The 21,029-nt window shown below is 49.0% G+C and overlaps 1 protein-coding gene across 2 annotated transcripts in view; it reads left to right on the plus strand.

The window, feature by feature from the left end:
* CASKIN1 (CASK interacting protein 1) overlaps window positions 1–21,029 on the plus strand; it is a 149,618-nt gene that overhangs the window by 124,002 nt on the left and 4,587 nt on the right. Inside the window, exons 11-18 of one of the 2 annotated variants that reach the window (XM_087729230.1) lie at window positions 3,485–3,709; window positions 8,426–8,530; window positions 9,762–9,883; window positions 10,537–10,624; window positions 11,810–11,907; window positions 13,016–13,126; window positions 16,995–17,096; window positions 19,499–19,637. In XM_087729230.1, coding sequence (XP_087585356.1) covers window positions 3,485–3,709; window positions 8,426–8,530; window positions 9,762–9,883; window positions 10,537–10,624; window positions 11,810–11,907; window positions 13,016–13,126; window positions 16,995–17,096; window positions 19,499–19,637 — 990 coding nt within the window. The remainder of the gene's footprint in view (window positions 1–3,484; window positions 3,710–8,425; window positions 8,531–9,761; window positions 9,884–10,536; window positions 10,625–11,809; window positions 11,908–13,015; window positions 13,127–16,994; window positions 17,097–19,498; window positions 19,638–21,029) is intronic. The other variant, XM_087729229.1, reaches the window with a different exon arrangement.

Consider the following 21,029-nt stretch of genomic DNA (forward strand, 5'->3'; position numbering starts at 1 on the left):
CGGTCTTCCCTTGAACCTCTCAGCATCTACATCTTTCCCCACTTCCATATCCTGTCTCTTTGGTTTTCACCACAAACAATGAGAGAGAATTGGGAGCAGAATTGCTGCACCCCCCAGACAGCGGCTTGGCTAACATCTGGAAGCATTCAGCGGGTGCTCAGATACTGTATGCTTCTGCATGCAAGATCACGTGAAGGGTTAATACCATTCTATAATGCCTTGGTAAGGCCACAGTTGGAATACTGCATCCAGTTTTGGTCGCCATGATGTGGAAAAGATGTGGAGACTCTAGAAAGAGTGCAGAGAAGAGCAACAAAAAGGATTCGGGGACTGGACACTAAAACATATGAAGAACGGTTGCAGGAACTGGGCATGGCTAGTTTAATGAAAAGAATGACCAGGGGAGACAGGATAGCAGTCTTCCAATATCTCAGGAGTTGCCACAAAGAAGGGGGAGTCAAGCTATTTTCCAAAGCATCTGAAGGCAGGACAAGAAGCAATGGATGTAAATTAATCAAGGAGAGAAGCAACTTAGAACTGAGGAGAAATTTCCTGACAGTTAGGACAATTAATCAGTGGAACAACTTTTCTCCAGAAGTTGTGAATGTCCCAACACTGGAAGTCTTCAAGAAGATGTTGGATAGCCATTTGTCTGGAACGGTATAGGGTTTCCTGTCTAGGCAGGGGATTGGACTAGAAGACCTCCAAGGTCCCTTCCAACTCTGCTATTGTATTGTATTGATTTTACTCCTGTTAAAAGTAACCTCAAAGCAGATAGTAAAAACATAATGAAGAAAGAAAGCCAGGGCTATCCAATTCCAGCCATTGCAATCAAGTAACGCCTGAGCGTCTCTTGAGGGCTGAAGGGTCTTCAACGGGGGCAGCTGGAAGCCATCTTGGTGTGTGAACCGGCAGCCAGCCCAGGTGGTTGAGAATGGCAGCAGCAGCTTCTAGCGTTTCAGGAGCAAAGGCCTCTTTCCTGAATATGAGCACAGACTGGAGGTGTGCCCAGACAGCTTGGCCAGAGAGAATAACAGAGGGACCTTAGAGGTCTTCTAGTCCAACCCCCTGCTCAAACAGGAAACCTTGTACCATTTCAGACAATTGGTTGTCCAGTCTCTTCTTAAAAAAACCTCCAGTGATGGAGAACCCACAATTTCTTGTGGCAAGCTGTTCCGCAGGTTAATTGTTCTCACTCTTAGGAAGTTTCTCCTTAGTTCTAGGTTGGAAGGATTCTCCCTTAGGATCCCTCCCCAACATTATGCAGACCCAGAGCCAAAAGAGAGACTATCTGGAAGGGATGCCACTGGTTCCAGCATACCCAGAAAGCACTGGGTTGGCCAGGATCCCCCCCGTCTGCTTCCAAAGCATCCGTCCTTGTCAGGTCTTTGAATTGGATCCAGGAGTTTCCATGTGTAAACCTGGCCTCACATCCTTGGCTGTGGCTCCTTACATTTCGCAAAAAATGAAAAAGAGAGCTACAATCTTGTAGAGCAGGGAATCCCAAACTTGGCAACTTTCAGATTTGTGGACTTCAACTCCCAGAATTCTCCAGCTAGCAGAGCTCTGTTCTAGAGCATCATTTTTCTGCCTTGGTCAGTTGAAGATGTATGAACTTCAGTGGCCAGAATCCCCCAGCCAATCTGGAGGATTCTGGGAGTCAAATGGCCAAGGTTGAAAAAAAAATCTTCCTCTGGATTTACTAGATCTGAGTTGCCAAAATTCATACATCAATAAGAGGGCAGTGAAGGCTCCAAATTTTGGAAGCTCTCTGGCACCCTCTTCTGGCTGCTTGCTGGAGTCTCAAAGGGGCTTTTTCAAAAAAAGCAGTGGGACTGTTTTTTGCAAGAGGAAGAAGGAAGATGATGGTGATGGTGAAGGAGGAGGAGGAGGAGGCTTTTAAGAAGAGACTGGCCAATTACTTGCCTGGAATAGTCTAGCATCTCCTGCTTGAGCAGGGGGTTGGACTAGAAGATCTCCAAGGTTCCTTCTAACGCTCTTATTCTGTAGCCTGTGGTCCATAGCCTGTGGCTTCCACCAGCATCTTACTCTGTGTAGCTGAAGGAAAAAGAACCAGCCGCTTGTAGCCACAGCCATTAACTGGAGCTGGCTGATATTCATGTCCTATTTTGACAAGGTTGGATGCTTTGTAATTAATTTTTCTACCTCTCCCCTCCTCTTGATTACCCCCCCCCCCCAAATCTAATACTTTGCTTTATTGCAACTGGAGATTTGGTGCTGGGTTAAAAAAGGAAGTAGATTATCCTATTTAAATTCCGTTAGAATCCTGTTACGCATATAATTAATATTGTAAGCTCCAGCCTCCTTTGAAGGCAGATTAAATCCTCAAGAGCCGGCAGGTGGGAGGAGGAAGGGAGGCAGGTAGGGGCACTCCGGGGGTTTCCTTAAACCTCACAAAGTGTGTTTCACAAGAGACGGTGACTTCGAGCACGTCCTCTGCTAGCAGGGATTCCCCTGCGGGCTGCAGGCATAATTTTGCTATCATGATAATCACCCCATAATCAATTGGGGAAGGCTTGTCAATGCTTAGATGTTTTTTGTGTGCCAGATTTTACAATTTTGCAGCCATGCTGCAGGTACAATCCGAGGGTGAGTTCCGGTTGCCCCTACTGCCAGTTCACTCAGGGACATGCCGCGCCCCCACGTGCGCAGTGCAACAAAAATTGCTCTGCGCATGTGCAAAAGGTAAAAACAAGATGGCGCCGCCTATGGTGCTGCCGAGTGAATCAGTTCGGAGGCGTGGGTCACTGCCAGTTCCAGCCACCCAAGCCACCAAGTTACTACCGATTTGACCAAATCAGTCCAAATTGGTAGGAACCCACCTCTGGTACAATCAACATTATCATCCCTTTCCATAGGGCAGGGGTCAGCAAACTTAAACACCCAAAGAGCCATTTGAACCCGTTTCCCACATTAAAGAAAACACTGGGAGCCACAAAGGTCCTAACCAGAAACCTCCTGTTCAATTCTGGAGCTGACCGGAAGTTCAGTTCCCCCACCAGAGAGTCTCCTCCGAGCACAGCATACTTTTTCCTCTACCTGTCATAACAGAAAGCTCTATCAATTGTGGGGACAACTGGAAAACCCTCCCCTTGCCATAGAGTCTTCTCCTGGCGCGCTGTGCTTCTCTCCTCCCCCCCACACACTGGAAGCTCCTCTCAAAATTGTGATGCCGACTGGTGACGGAGCCGCAGCAGAGAGAGGAAAGACCCACAGCCGCAGTTTGCTGACCCCCCGCCATAGGGGAGAAATTGGAAGGAGAGAGAAAAAGAGGTTTGCTAGTGAGGCCATGGCAAAAAAAACCCCCTGAGATTTCAATGATATGTGTGTGTGTGTGTGTGTCACTTGGTTGTGTGTGGCTCCTTCCTTCTACCTTTGTTGGACTCCTGATAACCCCCTTCCCGGCTCTCCCTCCCAGCTTGGACCCCCCACTTCATGTTGCCTCTTGTCTTTCTGTTGTCAGGTCCGTGGGATGGAGACCTTTCCCCAGGGCAGTATCAAGCCATCTCCCTCCCAGCTGGGGGGGCTGCCCTCCCCAACGGTCTCCCTGCTTCCTCCTCCTCCTCCTCTTCCCCCCTCCATCAGCTCCATTGCCTGCCTCCAATGCTTCCCCATCAGCCTCTTTTCAGTTCCTTCGGCTACCGCCGGCTAGCCCATGGCGGCACGGAGAGGCCTTGCGCCAATCCAGGTAGACCCTCCATTGCTTGGTTTGTTTTACGTTCTCTTCTGTTACGCTTTGGCCATATTGAAGGGGGGGGGGTTCCTTCCATTGATCCTGACATATGTTTGTGCAGCTTTTCATTTTGCTGGGTTTCTGTTGGGTGGCTTTGCACGTACAGGAAATGTGGTTGGGCTGATGAAGATGAGGAGGTGGTTGATTCAGCAGCTGGGGCACAGCAGTGGGGTGATAAGACATCAGGTTCACTAGGGCACCGCAGGGCTACTCTCACAAAATGGCTGCCATGGGAGGTGGGGCCAGTCCCAACACTTGTAGATTAGAGCAGGGGTTGATGTCCACAAGTCTTAAAGTTGCCAAGGTTGGAGACCCCTGGATTAGAAGACCAACCACCTGCCACCACTTCTACACCAGAAAGGCCTCATCACCTCCTGCCGTTCTTCTAGCTCAGGGTTCTCCAATGTCAGCCATTTTAAGACTTGTGGATTTCAACCCAGCATAGTTCGCTTGCTGGGAATTCTGGAAATTGAAGTCCACAAGTCTTAAAGTTGCCAAGGTTGGAGCCCTGTTCTAGAGGCAGGGCAATGGTTCTGTCGACTCCTCGCCAAGAATTTCTTTTCCAAGAATGTCCTTGGGATCTTGAATGGGGTTGGACGTGTCCTTGGGAATGAAGACCTCACTCGATCATGGTTCTCAACTCTGGCGACTTCCAGAAGTATAGATTTCAACTCCCAGAATCCCCTAGTTTATGGGGCTATTGCTGAGGATTCTGGGAGTTGGATCCACACAAACGGAATTTTGCCCAGGCTGAGAGACACTGTGGTAGAGGTTTCTCACACCATTTGAGGGTGGGGGGAGCCCCCTTTTAGACAAGAGGTGTAGGAGAGAAATGTCATGGCAGACGAGTCACCCCAAGGGTGCCCTGCCTCACCTCTGTCTGCCTCCGCTTGGCTTTTCAAATGCCAGCAGTGTTTGCTGGCCTGCGGGGAGGATGAAGAAAGAGAAAATGAGCAGAGAGGCGGATACAATTCAATGCAGGCCAACAGGTCCCGAGGACTCCCTTTTGCCTAATGCAGATAAATATTTTGATAGATATTTTATATGCTGTTTTGTGACTTTTTCTGCATTGGTGGTATATCTTGATGAATGTATTCTATTTTATTTTTCTTTATGTACACTAAGAGCATCTGCACCAAAGACAAGTTTTTGTGTGTGTCCAATCACACTTGGCCAAAAAACTATTCTATTCTGTTATGTGTCAGCACACATACAATCTCTCTCTGTCTCTCTCTCTCCCTCCCTCCCTCCTTCCCTCCCTCCCTCTCTCTTTCTGGTATCTACCATATACAGTAGATGTGTATAGCATAACAAAATATACCATTAATGCATAAATAAATCACAGAACAGCATATAAATGTCTATCAAAATATAAAATATTAGAGCAGTGAATTATTTTAAAAACACATAGCATGAGTGATGAATAAAATTATCAATATAATTAAATTATGTACGAGCAGTTACTGGGTGGCTAAACCAATGGCCAGCTATCCAGATCATTTCGCCCAGCTGAGAATGGTAGATGCAGATGGGGTGCAGATGGGCTGGAGGGCCAGGAATTACTTCCAGGAGAAAGCTGAATTTGGAGACATGTACAGGAAGTGGAATTTGAGAGAGTGGTTTGAAAAATGGGAGAAGTGAGAGACTGCAGAGGATAGTCAAAAAAAAAGTCAAGATGCGCCACCATAATGCAATCAAATCTCTGTCTGCCTGTTATGCCATCATGGCTCTCTTGAGTTTCTTGGCGATGCCCTGCAGATGTCCTGGGAGAAGAGAAGGGGTGTGTAAGCCTTGGTTTCTGTTTTGTTTTCTCGATCCTTTTATCATTTTGTCATCTCCCTTCCCTAACCTTCCACTACCCGAGCCAACCCTCACAGGTCCTGGATTCTTCTTCAAGGATTTGGGGTCTTGTTTTCACAAGTGTTTAATCCAGTGTTTCTCAAATTTGACAACTTGAAGATGTGTAATGTCAACCATCCCATTCAATCATCTTAATAAAGAAGGACTCTTGGCCCATGGTTCACCAAGAGTAAAGCTTAAGTGCTTACAGAAGTAGCAAAGCTGGATCTGATGTTTTTGTGTGCAAACAATACAATTAAACAATACAATGAACTCTCCATTTTCCCTGGCCATCCCCCTGTTATCAGTCACTGTCCAATTATGTGTCCTGTATTGTTTGGGCAACGGACCCTCAGGTTGTGGGCTTTTCAGCTCTGCATTCTGTGGTTGACCTTGGGCTGGTTGGTAAGTCTCATGCCTTTGCCTCGCACAGCTTGGTTCTGATCCAGTGATGGGTTCCGGATCCCATTGCAACCGGTACAGTGCAACAGGGCCGGGCGTCGTCCACATGCACACATGCAGCGCTTGCATGCGTAATTACTGTCCATGATGCTGCAGCTGCTCAGCGGAGCATCGTGCAGGCGCTGTATGCTCCGTGTGTGTAAGCCCCGATCGACTCAAATACCGCTAAGGAGGACGGGCAGGCAGGTGGGCCCTCTGGAGCACCATACTGGAATGGTTTCTGGTGCTCCCAGCAGGCACTGGTACTCCCATACCAGGGCGTACCGGTTGTATCCCACCACTGTTCTGATCCCCCCCCCAATTCCTCCCTACATCCCAATCTGTCCTCCCCCAGTTGCTAACGTCAGGCTGTCAGCTTGCAATGCGTGGCCAGCAGAATGGCAGCTTGGCTGGCTGGGGAATTCTGGTACCTGAAGTCCACCCATCTTTAAGGGGTCAACTTTGAGAAACACTGTTTTACAATTAATACAGGGTGAGCCAGGGTTGCACCATTGTGCACTTTCCGTGAGAATGGACAGAAAACTCTCTTTTCCTCCTGAATGTCTATGGAGATTCTCAGTCATCCAGGGTCATCCCAAAGGTGCTTTTTCAAGAGGCAGCTGGACTTTCTGGTTTTTTTTTCTTTTGAAGACATTTCGCTTCCCATCCAAGAAGCTTCTTCAGCTCTGACTGGATTGTGGGGAATGGAAGGATCTTTTCCTCCTCTTCACCAGCCAGCTCAATCCCCAGAGGTTGGGCCTCTGATGTTCTGGAGCTCCCATCTTGCTGCATCCATTTACGTTAGGACTGCAACACCAAAAATGCCAGCACACCTGGATGGTGCCACACCGGGGAAGGCAGGCTGGAGCACGAGAGGAAGTGAATCAAAGTCTTTTGTGGTGCAGCAGCTGCACTCACTTCCGGGTTTTTCCATCAGAACTGATTTGGACTCCAGCACTTTCAGTAGGGGGGCTCCAGAGTGGAGGGATGGGCTTCTCCCTGGGGTCTGCATCCTCTCCCCGGGATGCTCAATGCCCCAAAGAGCACAATCAGGATGGCCACTGCATTTAGTTTGCACAAACGCCATTCCCCGAGAGGTTGATTTTTCTTCCCCAGGAGCCTTTGACTGACCACAGAGGAGCCAGAAAAAGGACTTTTTCACACTACGTTGGTTTTCCTGCTTAAAAAAAAGAGCTTGTTGATGTGGTCTTTTAATCGGTATTTGTCAGCCACCACAGCCGAGCTTCAGATGTGCAGAGCGAACCACAAGGATCAAATTAGGGAAACCATCCGTTGTCTTAAAGTATGGACCAGGTGACTGTAGCATTTGCAGAGTCTTCGCCCTGGTCAAGCTCCCTTAATTTACTGTTCTCAAACTATTGTCTGTGGACCCTGTGTGTGTGTGTGTGTGTGTTTGTGTGTGCGATGTCATCATGGGGTCCACGAAGGCTTGAAGAAAGGTTATGGTTTAAATCTTAAGTCTTGGAGGCCTGTGGGCGTGGTCCGTGTCAGAAAAAAGTACTTAAATGATGTCCATGGTGAAGAAAAGGTTGAGAACTACTGCCCTGGTCCCCAAGGGCCACAAATATGATGGGGCAACCTGGATGCCAGTGGAGCAGTAGCCAAGCTGGGCTTCACACTTTGGAAATAACAATGGCCCTTAGACTTATATACCTCTTCACAGTGCTTTTACAGTCCTCTCTAAGCAGTTTACAGAGTCAGTAAATCGCCCCCAACAATCTCTCCTCATTTTACCCACCTTGGAAGGATGGAAGGCTGAGTCAAACCTTGAGCTGGTCAGGATCGAACTCTTGGCAGAGGGCAGAATCAGCCTGCAATGCTGCATTCTAACCACTGAACCATCATGACCTGAGAGATAGACAGAGAGAGAGGGGGGGAGGTAGATAGAGAGATAATAGATAAATGATAGAAAGATAAATAGAAATAGCACTTATATTCTGCTTCACCGTGCTTTTACAGCTCTCTCTAAGCAGTTTACAGAGTCAGCATCTTGGCATCAACAATCCAAGTCCTCATTTTACCGACCTCAGAAGGACAGAAGCCTGAGTCAGCCTTGAGCCGGTCAGGATCGAACTACTGGCAGTGGGCAGAATTAGCCTGCAATCCTGCATTCTAACCACTGCACCATCACGGCCCTTATATTGACTCTTGGACTTTGTGAGGTCAAACAATAGTTGCAAAGGCCAAGACCCTCTCCAACAAGCTACTACTCCCTCCAGTCTGGGGTTTGGTAGGGGTCCAGAGGATGCTGTCAAAACTTCCCCCCAAACCCCTCTCCGTCATGCAACATTGTCTCCTTCTCTCACTTCTTTCTTTTCCTTTTTCTCTCCCTCCTTTTTCTGGATCGTGGTGCTCTCTTTGATCTCAAAGGTTCCCGGGGGTCGGATGCCAGCCCCTCCCACTTGTCCCCCGGCAGCTCTGCGACCACGCCGGCCCCTGCAGAAGAAATCTGGGTGCTCCGGAAGCCCTTCGCAGGTAGGAGGAGAAGGGAGGCAAGGGGACAAGCTGGCTGCAGGGATTCAAGGGGCATGGGGCTGGGCTGGGGGTGCATTCTTGAGGGGAGGTCCTGCGGGGAGTTTGGTCAGTGGCTCGCTGATGGAGAGAGGCAATTGTATGATGCAAGGTGGGAGGGGTCATGGAGAATTGTTGTACTAGAAGGCGAAACTGGAGATGAGAGCAGCATTTCCTCTCTTTTGGGGAGGGGGGAAGCACAACCCCTCCCTTAATATTCCTCTCTCCAACCTGGAGCGCTACACAAAGTGAGGGAGGGCAAGTCAGGACCCCAAAACGAAGAAGTTAGGAGGAGCTGCAGCGTTTCTGCCTCTGAATGAAGTTTGTGAACTGCATAAAATGCTGCCAGGTGCCTCCTGATCTCCGGGTACTGTAGAGGGAGATGCCTGGTTTTCCTCCTATAACTTCTACTTCAAGAAAGGGAACTGGAGGCTCAAACATATGATGAACAGTTGCAGGAACTGGGCCTGGCTAGTCTAGTGAAGAGAAGGACCAGGGGAGATAGGATCGCAGTCTTCCAATATTTGAGGGGCTGCCACAGAGAGGAGGGGGTCAAGCTATTCTCTAAAGCACCTGAAGGCCAGAGAAGGAATAATGGACAGAAACTGATCAAGGAGAGATTCAACTTGGAAATAAGGAGGAATTTCTCGACAGTGAGAACAATCAACCCGTGGAACAGAAGTTTCCTTCAGAAGTTGTGGGAGCTTCATCACTGGAGACTTTCAAGAAGAGACTGAACTGCCATCTGTCAGAAATGATATAGGATCTCCTGCTTGGGAGGGAGGTTGGACTAGATGACCTTCCAAGTCCCTTCCAAGTCTGTTAATCTGTTAAAGGAGCTTTACAGAAACATTTTAAGATATCCTGCAGTAAATAAGGATAAGGATTTCCCCCTTGAGACATTTAAGGCTTCAAGACCCTCAGAGAATTTTGGGTTTAATGGGATTTTCTGAACAGGGAATCCCCCCCCCCCGGTCCATTTGCTTGTTTTGGGTGGACGGCCATTTGACCTGTCCTCTGCTGCTTGCCTGAATTTCAGCAGCAGGATATTGGTGGCCAGAAAACAGACACATGGGATCCCGTCCGGTCCTTGGTTGGGGTGTGGGGGATGGCAGTCCTGAGCAAAACTGCCCATCATAGGACGGAGCTGTCCTTTATCCTGCCAACTGTCTTTCCCTCCCCCTCCCGTCGCTAGGAGGCGACCGCAGCAGCGTGGGCAGCACTGGAAGCATCACCAGTGGACGGAGCTCAGGCAGTGGACAGAGCACTGGAAGCGGAGGCCATGGGGCCCTTCACCCTGGCTCAGAAGGCGTGAAGGTAAGCCTGAATCCCTGCTTCCCAGAGGAGCTAAATCGGGAGCTCCAGCCCATTGCCTGGTGCAAGTCTCGCCCAATGGCCCTTGTCTAGTGGTATATTTTAAATCTTTTTAAGACTGACCGTGGGCACCCTGTGGTTAGATGGGCAGCCAATAAATTTTACCACCCAAAACAAACAAGTAGCTGCCCATCTCTGACATTGCTCGGTCTTCTACTGCCCCCTTGTGGCTTCAGATTGGATCGCTCGCCCTTTCCGATGCCATGCATTTGGCCAGTGACCCTAAGGGGCTCCTTCCTTCCCTGGGGAAACTGGGCCAGGAGGAGGAGGGGCAGGCTGCTAGCTCCCAAATCACCCTTTTTGCAGCCTGCTTGCACCAGAATTCTCTTTTCGAGCTGGCTCGGCTGCAGCCACGAATGCCAAGCAGGCAGCGCCATTGTGCCACCCGTTTGTTCTCCATGCTGCAGCTTGCCACTTTTGCCAACTGAGTCACATTTCTGGGAGAAAAGCACCTGATTCTCCCTCGGTTGGTTCCAGGCTTCCTGAGACCCTGTTTTTCTCTTCTCCCCCGCCACCCCCCCCGGCCAGTCCTCCTTGCCTGCCGCTCTTTTTTCTGGTTAACGCTTTCTTGCTGTTCCTCCCCCAATTTCTCTCAGCTGCTGGCAACTGTCCTTTCCCAGAAGGCGTCTGTGCAAGAATCTGCTGTGAGCGACGGGCCTGCCAAGGCAGTGGAGTCACCCGCAGGTGCGTGGATGCTCCGGAGGACAGCTGGTCCCTCTGTCCCCCCACGGGAGTGTTTCTTATTCCCAGGACCAGCGGCTTCTCCTGGAGAACATGACCCTCTCCTTCTGCTGCTGCTGCCAGCCCTTCGCTTGCTTCGGTTAGTGGGGAGCGCTGGGGGGAGGGCAGGACAGCCAAGGGAAAACAAGACAGCCCCCCTGCCTCTGTTGAGCATGCAAGCTGCCTTCTGTGCGAAGAACGCTGTTGATCGCAGGATAGTCTGTCTCCCACCTTGGTGTTGCTACCCCCTTCGGTTGGGTTGGGAGCGTTGTTTCTCACCCCCCACCCACCCAAATGCATCGCTGCTCTGCTCCTCGCTCAACCCCTCGATGGAGCGTTTCAAGAGCTACTGGGTGGCAGGAGGGGGCAAAAGGGAGGGGGGTCAGCAAGGGCTGCTTTCTGCGGTGCCCGCCCTCTTGAGATCCTGGGTCTCAAGTGTCTAGACCTTCACTTGGGGAAGGGCTTTTTAAATTGGGAGTGAGGGGTGGAAGGCAGCCACCAGGCTGCTCTGATCTGTGTTCAGGATTGTTCTTCCAAGATACTGGCCTGATTGTGGATCTGCCCGGGGGGGGGGGGGGGGGGCTCTGTGTTTTCTGTGAAGCAGCTTTTAATTTTGGAGCTGTCCTTCTCTGGAGTCCCAAAGCTGGAAAGCTCTGGGCCCACTCATGGTCTCCCGAGGTTCAAGGGGTGGTTTCCAGTCTGATGCCGGAAGTCTTGGTAGCCCTTGGGTCCAGCCGGAGGCCTTGCGTGTTAGCTGAACTGGGAGTGTTGTTGTCCTTGTTGAGGGTTTGACGACAGAACATGGCTTGGGGACATCAAGGTCACCTTGGCTGCCATCTTCATCTTCTGCCACCTGTTTGGTGGGAGGAAGGTGCTGCCCGAGTGAGGCTGGGCCTCCCGACTTCTCTGGCTTGAAAGGAAACAGAGCACCTGCACAGCTCCAGGGGTTAGAGGCTGACAGCCACCCACACCCAGACAAGCCCCCTGTGCTGTGGCACCGGCACGCTAGTCCATTCCTCCCAATGTCCTGTGGCCGGCCATCTTGTCCTGCCAGGGAATGTGCTCACGGGGGTCCCCAGGGCCTCCTTTGCACAGGGAGCGCCTCCCAAGGTTCTGCTGTGCTGAGAATTCCTGCCTGCTCTGTGACAGGTTCTTCCCGGACGCCAGGATTGGGCAGCGCACCATACCCCACCCAGCCATATGGGGAGCAGCAGGTCAAGAAGGTGGAGCCGCAGTCTGAGGGAAAGGCAAGTTTGGGCACCCCCCGAGCAGCTTCCAAAGCGGGTGGAGCAGGACAGAGCTGGACAAGAGTGCCCGGAGGCTCCCTGCAGCCCATGGCATTCCCTGGGCGGGGGGGGGGGGGGAGAGGAGCTGTAATTTTCTCTGTTTGGTTGGGCTTCTGAGGGAGGCTGGGAGTGTTTTTAGGGACAGACGAAGCACCCATTTTGTCCCTTGTTCTCCACCACCACCACTTCCCACCACAAGTCTCCTTCATTTTGGAATTCCGAATAAAACCTGGAGAAAGGAGCTGGCACAAAGGTGGCCTGGGAGAGTTCAGAGACAGGACGTGGCTCAGGAATTGAGTTTGGAGCCCTTCTGTGTACAATCTGACTTTCCCAACTTATCGTAAAGGAGAGGAAAGGGCGGCAGGGAGGGGGGGAGCCTGGTTAAGGATGCCACCTCTAGGCTGCAGAAATGTGGATGAGCCCCCAAATGCAAAGCGTTTTCAAATGCAGAGTGTTTTCTTTGGTGCTTTGTGGCTGTTAGTGTGCGGTGGGGGGGGGAAGGGCAGCTCTTCCTTCACTTCTATCTTCCCCTTCCCCCAAAGGAACTAGGCTGCATCCCCCCCCCCCAATTTACCTGTGGTGGGGGTAATCTGGGGTAGGCTGCAGGCTTTGCTTGGCAGCTTTGGTTCTCTCGGCTTCCCCTGCTTTTCATGAGGCAGTCAAGATGCTCTGGAAAAGGACCCAGCTGGCCTGAGCTCTGAGGATACGATTCCATGTATGAGATCCCCCCCCCACTTTTTTTTTAATGGTTGCCTTTTCAGGCTCATTAAACCCCTTCCTCAGACTGAATAAGTGTGGAAAGGAAGGAAGGAAGGGGAGAAAACTGCAGCTGGGGCTAGGAACGGGTTGATTTCTTGCCAGGAGAGAGATTCTGCAGGTAGGAAGAGATCCCAAAATAATGATGGGGATCTTAGTGACGAGGCTGGAAGGAAGACGACATAGGAAGAAGATAAAAAGAACTGCTGGGATCAAAACCTGCCTCTCTCAGGCATTCAGGCAGGTGATTTGGGGTTTTCTAAAGAGACGTAATATCTATAAAGAATTCCCTGCACCCCCTCTTCCCACCCAGAGCTCAGAGGCCGTCTATCAGTGGCTGTACAAGTTTCAGCTGCAACTCTACGCCTCCAACTTCATCAACGCTGGTTATGACATTCCCACGATCAGCCGGATGACTCCCGAGGTGAGAGCTCTTGCTGGGGAAAATGGGGTAGGGGAGGTGGAAGAGGGGAGGACTACGGAGTTGGCTGCTTGGTGCTCAATTCAGAAAAGGGCTGGTGGAGCTGAGGGAGCCTCCTGATTGGTTTTTTAAAAGAACTGCTCTATTTTTAAACTCTAGAAGTGAGAAATTTTTAAAAAGCAAAGCTAACGCGACTCATAGAAATGTGTTGACCGCAGCCAGCAGCTCCTTGGGTGGGAGCATCTCCAACCCAGTTCTTGGATGCATTTTATTCCTCACAGACTTTTTAAACTCATTTGTTTGGCAGAGAAAGTAGCATGGTCTCTTAATGCACAGGTATCCACAAGGGTTGGTTTTGAAAAAGGCAGGATGGGAACCACAGGGACAGAATAAAAATTCTACCTGTTTTTAATGTTTGATGCCACCATCTTGATTTTTGATGACTCACCTGACGCTTGCTCCTCGCTCCAATACCTGTCACTGGAACGGTAGGAAGGAAGAGGACAGCCCCACCACCCCATTTTAGAGTGCAGGTATTATTATGATTGTTGGGGTGCAACAGATTAGTGGTTAAGAAGCTGAGCATGATAGCCTGGGTTTCAGACCCGAGCACTGCGCAATGGGATGAGCTCCAGCTCTTGAGATGAGCACCCTAGAGTTGGACACGACTGGATAGGAAAAACCTCTATCTGTACTTATTCCTATGTTTCCCTGACTTATTCCTATGTTTCCCTGAAAATAAGACTTGGTCTTATTTTCTTTTGGGCTCCAAAGTAAGCACCAGCGTTTATCCTCAGGAGATGCCTTCCATGCTTACCTTAATACCACCCCAGCCAGATCTCTCACTCCCTGACACCAGGCGCACTGGTTTCCGACTTCTTCTGTAGCCGCTTTCGGCCAGAAGCCACATTGTGCCGGTGCCACTGCTTGTGGCAGGAGACCGTGTGGTTTGTTGTGTCCTTGCACACACGACCGGCAGCACCGTTGTGACATGCCATGTGGCCTCCTGCCACAAGGGGTGGCACCGGTGTGATGTACCATACGGCATCTGGCCACAAGCAGCTGCAGATGTCAGGGTGTGGGAGGCCCTGAGGTAAGTGGGTGTGGGGTACGTGGGGCAGCTCCACCCTTGCCCTAGCTTGATTTTTATGCATGCGCCTCGTTCCACCTCGTACAACCAGACGGTGGGACAGAGGGGGAAGGGTCTTAACTAAGGCTTATTTTGGGGGCAGGGCTTATATTAGGCGCAAACGTAAAAATCAAGCTAGGGCTTATTTTCTGGATAGGTCGTATTTTGGGGGAAACACGGTAAGATTGTAAGAGGCTTAATTTCCTTTCTAAGGCACCTTCTGTTCCTCTCCAAAGTGAGCTTAAGGAGTCTGTTTTTAAAAAACTTAAATAGAACATGAGTCATTCTTGGAGGGAAAAAAATCTTCCTTGAGTCCCGCTTCATTCCTGGCAATTTGCAAAATCCACCCAAGCAGATTTTTTTTTTTTGGCAAGAAGCGTTTTAGCAATAGCAATAGCAATAGCAGTAGACTTATATACCGCTTCATAGGCCTTTCAGGCCTCTCTAAGCGGTTTACAGAGAGTCAGCATATTGCCCCCAACAATCTGGGTCCTCATTTTACCCACCTCGGAAGGATGGAAGGCTGAGTCAACCCTGAGCCGGTGAGATTTGAACCGCTGACCTGCTGATCTAGCAGTAGCCTGCAGTGCTGCATCTAACCACTGCGCCACCTTGGCTCTTCCCATCCTCTTGGCTCTGGTTTTGCCCTCTGCCAACACTTTCTGCGATGTGTTTTGTCTTCCCAGCCATGCTGGTAGTTCTAGAACTGACTGGTTGTTCTTCATCTGGATTTAACTCTTCTTAACTCTTTCACAAGATCAACCGTGGTCAGCTAGAAGATGTCAACTCAAGTGGTGCTCCTGCAAATAATCTTAATGTATCACATTTCTGGGCGGATGGGTGGGAGAGTGAGTAGCTGGCCCAGGCCCTGAAAAGACGTGACAGAGGACACCGCATAACTTTGAGCTTGTTTGGTATCAGAATCAAAGAAGAATCAGGTTGGCTTAGAACTGGGAAGACCGCATGGTGTCCCATGCTAGAAGCTAAACCACTGTAAATATATTTTAAGAACAACAGACTGAAAGAGTCATGAAGATGAAGCACCAACATTTTGAAAGATGTAAATAAGACATGTTGTTAGGTTGAAAGCAAAGAAGACCCACAAAAGCTCCTTTTTAAAGCAAAAATGGAAAGGGGAAAATCTGGCCTAGTGTATTCAAGAATACACTTGATCGAGAATAAAGAGGGACAGGAGATTGGAAAAAGTAAATGGGGATTTTATTTCATTTACTTATCGCTGCCCACCTCACCCAAGGGAGTCTGGATGGTACTGTATTTTTCAGACTATAAGACGCACCATGATTTTGAAGAGGTAAATTAAAAAAAAAAGTTTTTGCACTTTCTGCACTCCCCGTTCTTTGCAAAAAAAAAAAAGGCATGCAGAGCTTTGGGAGGCTTGTAGAGTGCTCTTGGGGGCTGGGGGGGAGGGCAAAAACCGGGCCGTTTTTTGCTTGTTTTTGCCCTCCCCAGCCCCCAGGAGCACTTTGCAAGCCTCCCAAAGCCTACGCACATCCATTTTTGTGAAGGGGGCAGGGTTTCAGGAGGCAAAAAATGCTGTATTCCATGAATAAGACACACCTAGATTTTCACCCTTTTATTTGAGGGGAAAAGGTGTGTCTTACACTTCCGAAAAATACAGTAATCCTAAATAGGGAGGGAGTGACAAATTTGGACAAGGGTGTGAAGAATAAGGAAACCAACACCAGAGGTTGGAAATATGACTTTCAGGGCTAATGAAGGTGTGTGAAAGTGGTTGGCTAGGCTGGGAAGTGAAAAAGTATCCTGAAAAGACCAAGAAACAAGACATCCCGGGAAGCGAGCTTGACTTTGCCTTACTGCATGTGATGGTGCAAGTTAATCTTCTCTGTGGTTGGGCCTCCACAGCCATTCCCAGACCAAACCTAGTCCAAAAACACTAGAGCAGGCGTCCCCAACCCCCCCGGGGCACAGCCCATTTCAGAACTGGGCCACCAAGCAGAGAGCGAACGCGCACAGACCTGCAGTTCCAATTGCGTGAATGGCAGGCGTGCCAGCTCATGTGTGAGGCTCTATTTGCATAAGCAGCGGATACTAGTGCAAATGGAATTACACATGCTTGTACACACGTCCGCCGCTCACACAGATCCATCCCCTCTGGGGGCTGGGGAGGGCAAAAAACCCCTGTTGGTCTGCCAAACTGGAAAAGTTGGGGACCGCTGCACTACACAATTCCTGAACACCTGGCAGTCAGAGAAATCCGCCATCAACATACACATAGAGATAAACAACATCTACATACCATTCAAATGAGACAATCAAAAAGCCAAAAAGGAAACAAAAAAAACAAAACACCTTCTTGCCAACAATCGACAGCCAGATGAGCAGAGATTATCATCAAGATTAACACTAGACCAACAATAAAAAAGCAATATTCCAATCAAGGAATTACCAACTCAATCAATAAACAACAACCTAATCAAGGAGCCACCAAGAGCACTCCCACCAACAATGACAGGGCAAGGCACTAATATAAAAGAAAAAAATATGAGAAGCATACTCTCCTGTCTTCCAGCAGTGATGTTACCTCGTTGGGTAATGAAACATCTGCAAGAAAACAACCAAGGTCAGGGAGCACCAAGGACCCCACAATTCAATCCTGAGCTACAAATATTGTATTGATTCCTAGTTTCAACAGTGTTGAGGTTTTTAATGTGTGCTTGCTGCTTTCTGGGGCTTGAATGATGGAGTCATTATTTTTGGTAGGACCTGACGGCCATTGGGGTTACCAAGCCAGGACACCGAAAGAAGATTGCCTCTGAGATCAACAACCTGAACATTCCCGAATGGCTTCCAGAATACAAGCCAGTGAGCGGCCTCATATCTTGCTGCATTTGGGGTTGGGGAGGTGTAAGCCAGGTGTATCGCCCTGAGATGGGAAGCCCTAACTGTCAGGGTTCCAAGTAATACACCCATAGCAAACAAAACTCTGAGGCAGGTGGATTCTTCAAAGAATAGCTTTATCGGATAAATCATATTAACACAGTTCTGGTGAAAACCAACTCTGAAGTTTCCCGCGGTTTTCACATAATTGAAAGTTCCCCAAACAATCAGCCACAGGGTCCAATCAGAGTGCCATCTGGTTGCCTGGTAATGCCATGCCTCCTCTCTCTCTGACCAGGTGTGAGACTGTCTTTGGTTTTCAGGAGAAAGTATTTTGTTTTGGCTACAAAACCCCAGCTATTCCTATTCCATCCCACTCCGCATCCCTCAGTTCCAGGGTGGCAACACTGAAGCTTCAAAATGGCTTCGGTCAGATCAGCTTCAGGGTTGACACTAACTTAAAATGTTCAGAAATCCCAGAGTATGTCAGCAGCAGATTTAACTGTTGATTTGCTGGTGACTTGCACAATTTTGTATCTGCTTCTGGCGTGGTCTCTGAAGCACTGCAGGGATTTTGCTTTTCCGCAGACCATCCAAAAGCAGAATTCACACCTTGGTTCAACTTAGGGAAAGGCGATGTTATGCTTCAGACTTTCCTTTATTGCTAGAATTCTTCTGTGAGAATCATGCAGGTCACCTCCATTTAACAAATACAGGTAGTCCTCGACTTATAACAGTTCGTTTAGTGACTGTTCAAAAGTTACAAAAACTGAGAATAGTGACTTGTACGTTTTTGACACAACATTGCAACATTCCTGTGGTCACATGATCTAAATCCTGATGCTTGGCAACCGACTCATATTTATGTCAGTCGCAGTGTCCCGAGGTCATGTGATCCCTTTTTGTGACCTGCTGACAGGAAAGTCAATAGGGAAGTCAGATTCACTTAACAACCATATTGCTAAGAAGTGCAGTGATTCACTTAACAATTGTGGCAAGAAGGGTCGTAAAATGGGAGGGAACTCACTTAACTCGTGTCTCACTGACTAATGGGAATGTTGGGCTCAATTGTGGTTGAAAGTCGAGGACCACCTGTACAAATGACAAGCAGCCTCCTTCAGCAGTCTTCCCGGAGAACCTCATTTTAAGTTCCCGATTCCCTCCGTAGGGGAGTAAAACCTGAATGGCTTCCAGGTAGACCTTGCCTTACGACCAAAATGGAGTCTACCTAACATTGCAAACCATGATGGCTGGTAAACTTGATCACCCATGTGACTGGCCTGATTTTTTTGCGGCAGTTGTTAAGTGAACCAATGGTTTACTATGGGTCAGTTTTGCTAGAAACCGGAATGCCGTTTTTCAGCAAAACCATCCTAAAACGTGATGATGTGACCAGAGGATGCTGCAAATGGTCAAAAATGCGGGCTGGTTTCCAAGTGTCCCAAAATGAGGTCATGTGACTCTAGGAGGGGTGGGGTGGCCATGGGAACTGCAGAATTGGGATATAACAACTCCCAGAGAGGTTTGTCATGACTTCAAATGGTTGCTAAGTGACCAGTCGTAAGTCAAGGTCTACCTGTCTACTTTACTTTCCATTTCTTTTAAAGTGACATAGAATCGTAGTAGTCCTCGACTTACAACAGTTCATTTGGTGACCTTAAGATTACCATTTTTTACACTTATGACCATTGCAGCATCCCCAAGGTCAGGTGATTTACATTCGGATATTTGCCAACTGGCTCATATTTATGACACCTACCGTGTCCCCAGGCAAGATGTAAAATGGGGAAAAAACCAAAATTTCTCACTTAGCAACATAACTTTGTGGGTCAGTTGTGGTTGTAAATCAAGGACCAAAATTTTATTCTCCTTGGCAGCAGAAGAACAAAGTGCCACGATTCCTCCCCTCCCAGCTGGCAGAAAGCAATAAACAGGCTCGAAGAGTCCAGCAGAAACTCTTAATTAAGCAGACATAATTTGAAAATTCTCCCAGGAGTTCTGCTAATTGACGATGGGTAGAGTAGCATTTCAAGGCTGTTTTAATTATGGGGAAGAGGTCAGAAATTCCTCCGAGTCTTTTCAGATTACAACTGCATGTTTAATGTGGAAAAAAACATGAACTACACAGAAAACACGGAAGGTGCCGATTGGATACTGATGGTTAGGAGGGCGGGTGGACTCCACTGGTGGGGTGGTCTGGGGCTGCATCCTTTTGCCCTGTGAAATGGCTTGTTACACTCTTTCTCAATCTTGGCGGCTTGAAGAGGTGTGGACTTCAACTCCCAGAATCCCATGCTGGCTGGGGAATTCTGGGACTTGAAGTCCCCACCTCTTCAAGTCACCAATGTTGAGAAATTCTGGCTTATTATATCCTCTGTCCTTCCCAGGCAAACCTGGCTCTCTGGCTCTCCATGATTGGTCTGGCACAGTATTATAAAGTCCTGGTGGAAAATGGCTACGAGAACATCGATTTTATCACCGATATCACTTGGGAGGATCTGCAGGAGATCGGCATCATCAAACTGGGTGAGGGGAGCATGGAGGCAGCTCCATCCTCAACTAGAAACTTAAAACAGGGTCTTTGTGTACCTCTATGCATGAATGGTGGGGTTTGGGTTCCGAGTTAAGATGGAGGGCAGAATAGGGTCTGCCTCACTTTCCCCAACCTCGTGCCTTCGGGATGTCTTGAAGTTACAACTTCTGTTATTCTGGAGGATGCCAGGTTGGGAAAGCCCAGCCTATACTGTGACTGGGCCTCAAATATCTTGGCAATGGAGCTGGTGTTGGATTAGAGAAGGTGCTTATAGAGAAGAGCAGAGTACCTAGGAAGAAGCACTTACAAGAAGTGTAATGTTTTACGGCAGGGATATAACGCAATGTAATGTATTGGTTCAAAACTGGCATTCCTGCCAGTCAAGCATCTCCCAAATGCTGAACACGGATGACCTAACTGAGGGGTGTCAAACTCAAGGCTCAGGGGCTGGATTTGGCCTGCAAGGGGTTTAGATCAGGCTCGCAGGGCTGCTCTGGAAACAGTGGACCGGCCCACAGTGCCTCTGCCAGCGAAAACGGAGCTCGAGAGGGTTATGTGCGGCCCTCCCAAGTTCTGTTTTCACTGACAGAGGGTTGCAGGAGGCTATTGCAACTGAAAACGGAGCTTGCAAGGCCGTAGGAGGCATTCCCAAGCTCCATTTTCATGGCAGAGGGATGCAGGAGGCTGTCGCAGCTGAAAACGGGAGCTCAAGAGCCTGTTTTTGCTGGCAGAGTGCTCGGGTCACCATAGCCGCCCCTGACATGAGTGACTTGAAGCTGGCACAGACACCCTTGGCACATCCACCCCAGCCCACAAGGTCAAACACAACCCTAATGCGGCCATCAGTGAAATCGCATTTAACACTCCTGACCTAACTAGACAAGGAAAAAGTCTCTTTGCTGAGGTTCCTTCCAAGTGGCACAGCGGACAGCACCTGCCATTTTAATGACTAAATTATTTTAAAAGAAAACTGGGAAGGGGGTGGGGAGAAGACTCATGAAGATTTCTGCACCTTTAAAAGTAGAACACTGATCTTTAAGAATTACAGATTCCTTGGCGTTCTTCCAAATGTTGGAAGGGGTACAAATTCTGAGCAGTAAAGAGGAGGAAGAAGCAAGGAAGGAAGGGTGTGTGTGTGTGTGTGTGTGTGTGTTCATCCCTCATATCTAATCTAGATGCCAGAGGAGAGGAGAGATTACAGACACACTGAAACCATTGATACTGGGCAAGGTTGGGCATCAGCTGGCCATTCAACCAAACAGCCCATCCTGTGGTTATTGAGCAGCAAGGAGCAGGAAAAATAGAGTGCCCTCCCAGGATAAGACAAAGCAGATTCTAGCTCAAGGGCTGCTGAACTAAGTTAAAATGTTGATTTTGGGGGGAAC

Source organism: Thamnophis sirtalis, unplaced genomic scaffold (assembly GCF_051295495.1).
Source record: "Thamnophis sirtalis isolate CommonGarterSnake01/CBP01778 unplaced genomic scaffold, rThaSir2_p1.2 scaffold_14, whole genome shotgun sequence".
NCBI lineage: Eukaryota > Metazoa > Chordata > Lepidosauria > Squamata > Natricidae > Thamnophis > Thamnophis sirtalis.